The 12,550-nt window shown below is 46.8% G+C and overlaps 1 protein-coding gene across 1 annotated transcript in view; it reads right to left on the bottom strand.

The window, feature by feature from the left end:
* The window catches only part of CSMD2 (CUB and Sushi multiple domains 2), a 597,686-nt gene that overhangs the window by 198,240 nt on the left and 386,896 nt on the right, over positions 1–12,550 (bottom strand). The window contains 5 exon segments of the mRNA XM_053897825.1: positions 2,125–2,313; positions 3,735–3,950; positions 10,431–10,547; positions 10,755–10,943; positions 11,717–11,904. Of these exon segments, the coding sequence (XP_053753800.1) occupies positions 2,125–2,313; positions 3,735–3,950; positions 10,431–10,547; positions 10,755–10,943; positions 11,717–11,904 (899 nt within the window).

The following is a 12,550-nucleotide window of genomic DNA, read 5'->3' as shown; positions in this document are numbered from 1 at the left end:
TCGCTATTCCTGATGCCTCTTGCCCTCTGCCTAGTTCCTAAGTTTGGCTTCCCTTAAGCATGGGCTTTGGCATGTTATGGGACACCTTTCCTGGTCTTGGCTTCCAGCACAACTGCTCTGTGCTCATCTCTGCCTCAGCATGCCCCTCTCCTCTTGTCTACCACCCAACACCTTTATGAGGAGGGACACAGAGCTGGTAGCTTCAGATGGGGCCAGTCCTTGGCTGACCACCAGAGCCTGACTCCCTGCCAGGGCTTTTGTCTTGGGCACCGGGGAGGGTACAGGAAGGTAGAGGGACAAGACATTTGCTTCTGGGAGAATTTCCAAAGTAACAGGGGAGGTGAGCAGATGCACTGAAAAGCCAAACACAAGTATAAATGGAAACAAACTGTGCCGGAGAAACAAACAGTCATATGCACAGGAAAGTCCTGCCACTGACTGAGGCATCTGCGACTTCTGTCGTCCCCATCAGGAGAGGTCTCATTAAGGGCAGGGGCTGTGTCTTATCCATCAGTCTGGGGCTCTGGAGGCAGAGGGTTTGCTCTTCTCCATCACACCAGGGCTCCCAAGGACAGAGACATGTCTCCTGCTGCAGATTGGGTCCCCTGGAGTCAGGGCTGTCTCTTCCACATCAAGTTCAAGGGTCCCTGAGGTCAGGGGCTGTGTCACCCTATCACACCATGAATTAGAGCCCAGAGCTGTTCATCTCCTTCACAGCTGGGAATGTTTCCTGGTAACACTGTGTGGGTTAAGTTATCCAATTTACACCCACAGTGCATGTAGCAACTGGGAGCATCCTCAGGGTGGGCTTTCCCATGATACCTCCAGCCTGAGGCTCTGTTGCAGGGCTGGTGGTAATTAGAGGTGATTATAATTGCCGTGCATTATTAATAACACACGAAACAGAAGACAAATGTAATAATGAAAATATTGTGAGGTGTCATGAACAAACAGTAATTGGAATAATAAGTTAAAGAATGAGTTTATGTAATGAGATCAATGAGGCAAGAGCTTAAGGAGTGTGTGCATCTGTGGTCCTGAATAATCCCATTCAAGAAAGATTTCCCCCAGAATTACTTAGCTGAGGATGTTTTCCTGGAGAAGGAATGAGTTTCTGGTAGCTGGAGAAAAATTGAATGTACATGGGGGAATGTGTAGGTCTGAATGTGTGTGCTTCAATGTGTGCCCAGGTCAGGGTGCGTGGATGCTGTTGGTGGGGGGGGGGGGTAGTTACAGGAGAAAGGATAAACTCTGGGATTATTTAATGGATCCAAATGGAATTTTGCATCCATGTGTCTTCAGGTTTGCTCTCTGAGATTGTGAGAGGTTATTGGTTATTGATAGATAACAATAAAAAGGTTATTGGCAGAATGATGATAATTATACAGCACCCCATTGGGTTTCTGTAAATTATGTCATCTAAACTGGAATAAAGCCTGTGAGTTGAACATTGTTATCTCTGTTTTAGAAATGAGGAAGCTGAGGCTGAGGGGGTTTGGTGGCCTGCCTAAGATCTAACAGCTGGGAAGTGGCTGAGCAGAGACCCGACCTTGAACCTGTGTGACCATACAGGCCCAGCCAGGCCCATCTTGCCAGCCTGTTTACAATTGTCCTCTGCAGAGCCCCAGGCTCCACGGGGATATCTCAGGCAAGGCTGACCTCAGGGCTCCTGTTTCAGTCAGTCACTGCTGCTTCCAGCTACGGGGTATATTGGGGGTTCATGCGAGATTTCACAGGACGCATGGGTTCTATGCTAACAGCTAGCATGGTAAGCACACCACTATCTAGCCTGTGTTCCATCCAGCCCTGTGTGGCAAGCGCTGAGCAAGCAGAGCCATCAACTTTATAAACGAGGGCCAGCCAGCAATTGTCCCTGCTCCCTGGGCTATCATCCTACTTCTCTCCACCCCTGGAGCCCGGAGCTCTGAAGAGCCTCCAGAGCCTGGCAAGGAGCTCAAGCCTCCCACCCAACGCCCCACTGCAGGCAAGAGTGTGTGCTCAGGCAGTCCTCAAACCCAGGCCTATTGGCCTTTTGGCCCATATGTGTTTCACTACCTCATACCAATCGACTAAAGTTTGGCCCACCCCATTAGTGAAGCAAAATGAAAGCACGTGACCACCTACCAACACACCTTGGCAGAGGCGAACTCCACAGGCGCCGTCTGCCCCCCAGGCACGTGATGCGGGCTGTGCCCTCCAGACGGTACCCGGGGAAGCAGGAGAAGGTCAAGGTGTCGCCTACGCCAAACTGTAAGCCCTTCCGGATGCTGTAGGCTGGGACCTCAGGCTCTTCGCAGGGCTCCAAGTCATATTCTGGAAAAGCAGCAGGAGAGCTGGGGTCAGACACAGAATATGGAAACATATAGACACAAACAGTGGGAGTAAGGAGCCAGAGATAAAGACAGAGATACAGAATATATGCACACTGACCCACAAAAGGTAAAGAGAATAGAAGAGAGACCCCAAGATGAAAAGGGGTGAGAGAGACATACAGTGAGGTGAGGAACACAGCGCTTTGGGCTGTGGGGATGCCTCATACTGCAAGCAGAGAGAGGACACAGTGTTTCTGGAAACATGCTTCCTGGGAGTATTTATGAAGTTCCTCATGACTTGACCCTTCCCTCCTCTGTCCCTTCATCTCCATATTAACCCCAGGCCTCAGGGCTTGAAGACTTTCCAGCCTCTCTCTCCCTAGGCACTGACCCAGATAAATTCAATCTGCTTGGTTCTAGAGGGTCAGAATGTATGACCCAGCCGAAGGCAACTTACACCCGGAGAAAGAATCCAAATGCTTCACTCAAAGCTATGTTGGTAACGTTGACACTTGAGGCAGATGGCAAGCATGATGGGGTGGCATTTATCAGCCAGGGATCTGCCCAATACTTCTAGTGGTGGCACAGAAGTGACAATTTCAATTGTTCCCCAAGGGTATCTCCCTCTGGGACACAGTCCCTGGGGCTCTATTTGGTAAAGAGAAGGAGGGTCTCTTAGATGGGAGGAGACACAGTGGCTGGATATGTCCCACTGGCCAGACTGGCCCAGGCACATGGCAGGTGGCTTCTGCTGGAGGGACAGCATGGGATTAAGCTGGCCATGTCCCAGTTCCTAGAGGCCATATATCTCTTTCCTGTCCTGGGGAAATCCATGTGATGAGAAGGGGGTTCTGGGAAGCAATGGCACAAGAGTGGTGGGAGTAATTGGGACAAGAAGAATGAAGGGTTCTCTTTTCTCCCTGAATACTAAATTAAAGAGCTTTCTTTTCAGGGTTCCTAAACACAAAGATAAATATCTATTGCTACTAAATTAGCATTGGTGAAGAAGTCCCCAAACGATACTCAAATACTCCAATATGTTAATTTCAAATGCCCTTCTTACTTTTTTTTTTTTTAATTGCTGGGATTGTGAAACAGTGGAAGTGAAATCAGGAGAAGAATCAGGAGTTACTAGGGTAGGAAGGGACCTCTTAGTCCAACCAGTTGGGTAGGTGATTTTCAGAGTGAATCTTAAACACCTTCAGGGAAGGAGAGTCCCCCAAAAACCCGCTTCCCAGCCCATTACAGGGAGGTCTGTCCTTGTGTCTAACCCAGCTATCTTTTGCTGCAGCAGTGAGGTCATTCTCCCAGAGATCGGAAAGTGGATCGATATCCATGGGCTGGGAAGACCAGAGGCTGGCAGCAGAGGGAGAGGCAGAATGTTCTGCCATCATTTCCCCCAGGGGACCTGACATGCTTTACCTGCAAAGGTGATGTTGAATCCTTCATAGGACATGGAGAAATCGGAGATGAAGCGGACCTGGGCAGTGAAGTTGCCATAGAGTCCAGCGCTGATGGGGGCTGGCAACCTTGAGCCGGTCAGCTGCCTCAGGGGCTGGGAGAAGCTGCCATTCTCAGTGATGAGGAGGTAGTCGTGGCCACTCTCCAGGTGGAAGGTGTGGAATGTGAAGAACACACCTGCCAAGAGACCGGAAGGGTCCAGGTGACAAAGTGAGATGGCTGAAGCAGCCCAGATGCAAGACAGGATCTGCATAAACATTTGTGAATGTGTATCAATGAGTAGGACCGCGAGCATGCACTAATCGATACATACGGGTGAACTGGAATGAATGCACCCAAATGAACCAGAACACGCTGCTGTCCATAAGTCAGGGAGAAGGACAACTGCTTTATGGCCGTCAAATTTGAAAGGGAGACTTATGGCTAGATCCATGAGAATGCCTCATAGCCTTTTTTCATTCACTGATTCACTCACTAATTTTCAACAAGTATTTGTATATTTGATGGGTGCTTCCTATTGGCTGGGATCCAGGGTCAGGTAGGTGCAAGGGGATATGATATACAAGACATTAAACAAGTAGCTAGGGGTTAAGCTACTTGTAGCTACTTCTAAACTACTAAGCTACTAAGTAGCTCGGTTGGTTAAGTGTCTGACTTTGGCTCAGGTCATGATCTCACAGTTCGTGAGCTCGAGCCGTGTGTCAGGATCTGTGCTGACAACTCAGAGCCTGGAGCCTGCTTCGGATTCTGTCTCCTTCTCTCTGCCCCTCCCCTTCTTGTGCTCTGTCTCTCTATCAAAAATAAATAAACAAAAAAAATAAGCTACAGTTCAGAGTGACATGCTATATTGAACATAGTTCAGAATGTGCTAGGGGCAGACTGGAAAGCACTAAAGAAAAACAATAATATTCACTAAAGTTTCAGCACTAAGTATCTGTGTGTCACCAAGCCGTGTGTTTTAGTTGCCCTGTAGCCGGTCCCTATCGATTGGAAGAGAAGATATGAAACCCAGTTAATCCCACCAATGACATAAGTATGATTATTTTCATCTCCATTTGACACCCAAGGAAACTGAAGCACAAAGAGATAAAGTCACTTGTCCAGGGTCAGCCAGCTGGCAGGTGGCAGAGCTGGGATCTGAAGTGCAGTTTGGCTGTAGGGGTTGACCGAGAAGGTTTTAGCTTCTCAAACTATAGAGAGAGAGCAGGCAGTAATAACAGTGGCCAGGTGGTGAGGCAGGTCAGGTGGTGAGAAAGATGGGGTGGCAGGATCTTAACACCCAAAGCAACTCTTGAACTCATCCAGATGGCAGTTGTGTGTGGGTGGGTGTGTGTGTACATGCATGCCCACCCACACGTCAGCGTGCCTATGGGAATACATGCCTTGGATGTGCTAAGGGCAGGTGCTTGGGTAGACTAGGGGGGCTGGGTCCACCTGCTATTAAAAGTCCATGGACCAGTAGCATGGGCATCGCCCAAAAGCTTGTTAGAAATGCAGAATCTCAGTCTCTACCACAGAGCTTCCGAATGAGAATGTGCATGCTAACAAGATGCCCAAGAGATTTGTAGGCACATAAAAGTTTGAGGAATACTTCTCTAGATAATTACTGACAGGCTTTTGATAAATGATGGTTGGATCCAAGCTCTTCATTCTAAAACAGTTTAGATGTTTTCATATTTTTGCTTCTCTGTTGACAGGAGCTGGTGACCCCAGAGTATTTGGGATTCTATGGGGGTGGGTGGGCAGGGGAAACAGAGCCCCACAGAGGTGGTAGAGCCAGGCATGCAGCTTGTAATGCCCTGTGCCCAGACAACTGAGATGCATCTATTTATTTCCTCAAAGAAGCAGATCCTAAGCACATACTAAGTGCCAGGCCTGAGCTAAGCCCTGAGAAAAATCTCCCAGTTTAGTGGAGGAGACAGACACATCAATAGTGAGAGTCCAGAATGGGGGCATAGAAGAAGAGTGGCAATTACGCCTGGAGGGTTGGGGAGACTTCTTTGGCATGAGGGATGTGAGCGTTTTGGAGACACACAGGTATGTGTGCCCACGTGTATCCTATACTCTCAATACATTAACATGTGTGCACATGAGAAACCATTCTCAGTCTACAGAGTTTGGGAAAAGGCTTGGTGGAATATATGTCCTTTCCTCTGGGCTAGAGCACGGGTTGGGCGGAGAGTGGGTCAGACACAGCAGAGGGAGTCAAGAGTTGATTAAGCACTAAGCCCCACGCTCTGTTCTTTAGCGTGCACACACAGCCCCTCCATAGGAATAAACATTTGGCTGGCATTCTAAGGATGAGTAAACAACTGAGACGGAGCCCCTAGGTCTCCCAGCTGTGCTGATTGCTTGGGGCTCTTTTGGCCATTGTGAGGAAATGAAGACATTGTCACAGGGACAGAGAGGCCCCATGTTGGGGCTTGAATCCAGATTTGGTGTGATGGATGCACACACAAACCAATACTTGACCGGAGTCACCATGCAGGAGCCTATGACAGATGTGGATACCATGCCGAAGCACACATTCAGAGCTGTGGAAAAGGCATGGGCTTTGAGGGGGCGGTGGCGACAGACCTAGATCAACAGCCCGTCCACCAGCTAGAGGGTCTGGGCCAGTTGTTCAGCACGTCCTGAGTTCTAGTCTCCTCCACTCTAACATGCGGGTGATAGCATCTCCTCATAGATGACATTTAATTCTTGGAGCGAGGCATGACTGGGCTGGCAGATGCAAAGCCCACAGCATGGTGCCTGGCACATAGTAGGTGCTCTCTTTGCTCAACTCATCTCTCAGGCAGCTTTAATGGTTAAAAAAATGTCAGTTCCAGGGTCTCAGCAAGGGCACGTTCTTTGGACTCCTGAATTGGCCGTTCCCTTTGGCTGGGAAATCGAATAATTCTGAATTTCACACAGGTTAGAGTTTCCCCAGCTGTTCCTCTGTCTGCTGAAGATCAATCAGAGTCAGTGACCTAATGGATCTGTTAACCTGAGACACTCTTACAGGCACTGCCCTCTGGAGAAGGGTCTTGGTTCAGTTTAATTCAATTCATATAAATATTTCTTGAGTTCCTGATGTGCCAGGCATAGAGCCAGAACCTGGGGAAGCTGCAGGAAACAAGGAAGGCAGACATGTCTCTCAAAGATCTGAGAGTCTTCAGGGGGAGACAGAAAATGGAGCTGCACGTTGTGTGCTGTGTGGCAAAGTATGAGAGCTGGGAAGTACAGGATCATGTGGGAGCCCATGGAGGGGAACCCAACTCACACTCAGGGCTGGAGAAAGGGGGTCAGGAAGGCTCATTAAAGGAAGTGAGTTCAGAAGATGAAGAGCTGGCCACACAAGAGGGTTGGTGGAGACGGTGCAGGGGGAGAAAGTGTTCCAGAGAGAAGAAAATCATTTCAATGCACAAAGCTCTAGAGGACAATGAAAGCCTGGGAAGCTTCAGGAACTGAAAGAGTTTCAGTGTAGCTAGAAGGTAGTGTCTACAGGGCTCTGAAGGAGGCTGAGAGAGGTGAGCAAGGGCTATAGGATCATGCCAGCTATTTTACAATTTAGAGCTCCATGCTAAGGGTTTGGTGAAGCCTTTAAATGCTTCTAAGGAAGAAGTGACCTTGCCATACATCAGTGACCCCTTGTTGATTCTCTGCCTGGAACGCCTTTCATCCTGGCTGATTTTTGCTCGTCCTTGAAGACTGGCCTAAGTCTCAACCCCAGGACGCCTACCTAACCAAGCTCTAGGCTGGCCTCTGGATGTTTCCCGCCCCTATCTGCTCTTAGCCGTGGTACATTAGACTGTCTGTCTCTACCACTAGACTATAACCTTCGTGAAGGCAGCAAAGCCAGAGTGGCTTGTTCTTCTGGGTTTTCCTAGCACCCAGTGTAAGTTCAAGTATAAAATAAGCATTTATTAAGTATTTGTTTAATTGCATTGACTTCTAGGCAAAGACACACATAGAAAGCCAAGGGGAAACACACAGCCCTATAAATTACAGGGGGTTGTTCCTCTAGGGATCACGAGGGGCTACCTTTCTTTCCCTCTTGATACCATGGAGGAGCTCCTGGCTCCTGCAGTGGCCAATGCTGGCCCAGACCTGGTGGAAACAGCTCTGCAGGATGAACAAGGACTCTGTTCCTCTCCTCAGGAACAATACTGTGGGGAGAAGGGGACAACGGGCCCTCTGACTGCCCTGACTGCCTGGAGGGTCCAGTCTTCCCAAGAAGCTCCATGTCATCCTAACCCCAGCTAGTCAGGCCTATTAAAGGCAAGAGTGAAAGAAAGCACTTAAGTACACATGGTGGGACTTTACTTTTCTTTCAAATTTTCTTTCTTTATACAAATAGTATAGTTTACATGTAATACATGTTTATTGTTCAAAACTAGAAAAAAATGAGAAGATAAAAATAAGAGAGTAATAGCACTAACATCTTGGGATAGATCTTTTCAGACACTTTTCTATGCATATATCCTTGTTTATTTTTTATAAACTGAATATATTCTTTTGGGAAACATCTCTTTCGACTTAACAACATATTGCAACTACCTCTGTGGGTCTTCAAATATTCTTTCACATTATGCCTTTTAGAGGCTGCACATATAATGCAATAATTATACACAGGTACCCTATGTTTATTTAACATTTCCTTATTGATGGACATTTGAGTAGCTAACTAATCTTCCAAGTAACAAAGTGTTTTAGGAGGTGTCCTTGTAGCTGAATCTTGATGTACTGTTGTACTTATTTTTTTTCCATATAAATTCCGAAAGAGGAATTGCTGGGTCCAAAGGCATGTATATTTTGAAGGCTTTCGATTCACATCACGGAACCATTATCCAGAAAGTGTCAACCATTTCACACAATGTCAGCTTTGAAGAAGAGTAGTTGTGTCTCTACAACGTCTCCCACACTGTTATGATTTTCTCTGCTGACTTGAAAAAAGACATGGTGTTTAATTACTGGTTCAGTTTTCCTTTCTTTAATTATGAGTGGGGTCAATGTCCTTTCATTTCTCTTTCTTGTATCATGAAGCACTTATTGCTTTGCTTATTTTACAGGTGTAGGGACCAGGTATATTCTCCTTAAAGATTTTTAGGAGCTCTTTGATGCATCAGGTTGGTAATCTTTATTTGATTATACACGTTGAAACTAATTTTGTCCACTTACTATCTGAATTTTTTATGGCTTATTTTTACATAAATCCATTTAAAGTTTTATTTAATCAAATATTAAATAGTTTTTGCATTTATGGATTCTGCTTTCAGTGTTACTCTTTATAGTACATCTCTACCTGAGGTTAGATTTTCATGTTCTTCTAGTACTGGAATTCATGTGGTTAAATGTATGAGGTCTGTTTGCTTCTTTTCTTTTTTTCCCCAAGTGTTTAAGCCTACTGTTTTAAAACCATTTATTAAATAATCCATCCTCTCTTCAATGGATTGGAAATGACACTTTAATTATATACTACAAACTGTCTCTTTCTCACACACACACAGGACTGTGCGTGTGTATGCGTGCACAAACTCTCTCACACACACACTCACTCACACACATACACAAAGGAATCTACTTCTGGACCTTTATATTCCCCCATTGATATGTGTGTCCACGCCAACACTCATACCACATCATTAAAATTATTTTAGCCGATAACAACACTTTAATATCTGGAAGAGTTACTCTTCTTTTAAAAAATTTTCTTGGCTTTTCTACATGTTAACTCTTCCGGACAGAGGTTCTTATTCAACAGCATGCATCAGAATTACTAGTGAAGTGTTCTAAAATCAAAGATGCTTATTTTCCACCTCCAATGTAGAGAATCAAAATCTCCAGGGTGCAGTCTAAGCATTAATATATTTGCTGAAGTGCAGAGGGGTTAAGAACCATGACTCTGGATGAACTTCAGAATAAGCTCTGAGGGTAGAAGCCATGTCTGCCTGGTTACTGCTTATTCCCAGCCCCAGTGTCTGCAACATGGGTGGCATTCCATCAATATTTGTTGAATCAAAGACTATATTATTTACTGTTTATTTTTAACCAGAACTCCTAAGTTGAACATGGGTTTCCAAAGATCATTCATGGTAGGAAAGTTGAGGTAACACTCCAGCCTGGTGAGGAATATGAAAACATGGCATCTGAGGAACAGTTGAGCTATGTAAGAAAAGGATCACTGGGTCCAGTTTCTGAAGGGGGGACATGGGGAAAGGGAGTAGGTGTATTCTATGTTCCTCTAGGACACAGAACAAGGAAAAATTTTCAGGAATACTTAAAAAGCTATTAGGAGGGGTCAGACCCATCAAAAAATGACAGCAGGTGCCCATCTGCTAAATGGGTTGGCCACCTTCCCACCACTGGGGGTGTTTAGGCAGATGGTGTGGTGCCATCTTGTAGAAAGCAACTCAAGAAGATTCCTGCATTAGGTAGGGTGATCTCTATGATCTCTTCTGGCATGGGGATTTCAGATTCTTAAAAATATTTATTGAATGAATTCTGTTGATTCAAAGAGATATGAAGCTTCTGGGAGTTTCCTTGCTGATGAGAAAAATTCAGACAAGTCCTGTGGTCACTACATAGGGAGATCCCCATGGAGGTCACGTCGACCTGGGGAACATGGAGCCCTGACCAGGTCACATCCCAATACTTGCTATAGGCCTAACCACTCACCCTTGCCATGTGATGTTTCGATAATCCAGGTGCAGTTCAAGTTGTTGGGGTAGAAGTCGGGAAACCCTGGTGACAAGATGGTCCCACTGGAGCCTTGAATGAAGCCACCACAGAGTGCTACGAGAGTGAAGAACGTGGTCAAAGACTGGAGTGGCTTGGGGAGCACCCCCACCCCAACCAATATTCCTGGGAACTTGGGAGCCATCTCCTCTCCACCCCCAGCCCTCACTGATGGAGTGGGAGAGTCAGTGCCCCTGCCAGCTCCTTTTTTTCATGGCAGGAAAGGAATCCACTACCTAAGCACCCCCATACAGTGTATCTCACCTTCACAGCTGGGCAGGGCCCGGCTCCACTGGAAGTTAGGCTCACATTCCAGGGGCTCCCCATCACTTAATGTGTAGCCTGAGTCACAGCTGAAGGTTACCAGAGCACCCACATAGAAGTCATTTCCATGGCGCTGCCCATTTACAGGGATCCCTGGATCCAGACAATGGTCTGACTGCAGTGTTATAGCTGGAAAAGAGAGCCCACAGCTGGAACAGACAGCTCACCATCACCATAGAGAGACCCCAGCTGGCTCACAAAAGGAAGGAGGAGAGAGCCCTGATTTACAGAAAGTTGAAGCTGCTATTTACCCATGCATCAAGCGTGGCTGTCAATATCTGCTGAGAGGGTATTTAAAGACCTGTCTGTCAGAGAAAACAAGTTGGTTCTATTATTTGTTCATTCATTCATTCATTCATTCATTCATTTAATTAACATAAGTTGAGTGTCCACTACGGTTTAGACACCACACTAAGTCTTAGGGATACAAACATGAGTAAGAAAATGAGGCTTTCCTCATGGCGCTCTCAATTGTGACTTTCTATGTTGGTCTACAAAGAATGGAAGGGACAACCATCTTCTTCAACTGAGGCACCAGAGATGGATGCAGAAGGTGATGAGGGAGGGTGAGGGTGAGCAGGAGATGCCATCACCTTTTAACCTCACGATCCTCAAAGACTCTGTCCCCAGAGAGCCCGGCACAGTGGCACCCAACCACCTGCTCGCAGAGGAAGCCTTGTGGTGTGTAGATCATCAGCTTTCATTGTTTCCAAAGGCTCCCCTCTAAGCTCCCATGGGCTCTGACAGAGGCTGAGAGCAAGGGAGTGCCCCCTCCCCTAGGAGCACAGCCTAACAGAAAGCCATGGGGATGGGGCTAAGCTGGAGGCCCGCTGCTGGAACAGTCCTGGGTCCTTTCACCCACTGGAGAGCACCTTGTCATCTGCTTCCCTGCCAAGACTCACTTTCATAGCGGAGCTGGAAGCCGATGTCTGAGTGACTCTTGTCGGTAGAGAAGAGGAGGTAGAGGTAGTTGCTGGTGCTGATGAGGAACTGGGGAACCTGGGTCCCATGGTAAACCCCGATCAAGGGCGCTGAGTATGTCCGTCCATCTCGAACTTCCAGAGTATCATAGTTGACCTCGGTTTTAAATCTGCCAAAGATGGAAATGTAGACTTCTTGAGAAACTCGAGGTTTATTAATTTGCAAATGACAAAAGGCCCTGCCTGACCCAGGGCTTCAGGACAATCAGATTTTGGCTGGCTGGGACATTTAAATACAATAGTGATACAGAAGGGCCTTCTCTACTGCATTTAGCCCCTCCCCCTCCTCCCACGGCTAGGCAGCTCTCTTAGTCCTCCTTGTGGCCTGGACCAAGACTACTTATCTTAAGACCTAGAGGTGCAATGACTAGACTCATGGGGGTCAGAAGGATCTAGGCCAGAATTCAGTAAACTATAGCCCAGGGCCAAATCTGTTCTCTAGCCTATTTTTGGACGGCCTAAGAGCTAAGAATGGTTTTTAACATTTATATAGAGGTATGTTTTTAAAAAGTAAAAAATATGCAACAGATAACCACAAGTGGCCTACAAAACCTAAAATATTTACTATCGGGCTCTCACGGAAAAGTCTGAGCACTGCCGTTCTAGGCTGGGGATGCTCTGTACAGAAGAAGTTTGTCTTCAAACCTGGGTGACTACTTTCTCTACCCAACGGAAGCACCTGGGGTGGGAGGGGGAAGTGGGGGCATCTGAGCAGGATTTGGGTCAGAGGTCAGGAAGGCTGCCCTCCCATATTGC

This window comes from Panthera pardus, unplaced genomic scaffold, assembly GCF_024362965.1.
Source record: "Panthera pardus isolate Hobbes unplaced genomic scaffold, ASM2436296v1 HiC_scaffold_11, whole genome shotgun sequence".
Classification (NCBI taxonomy): domain Eukaryota; kingdom Metazoa; phylum Chordata; class Mammalia; order Carnivora; family Felidae; genus Panthera; species Panthera pardus.
This window is presented reverse-complemented; position numbering and strand designations above follow the sequence as displayed.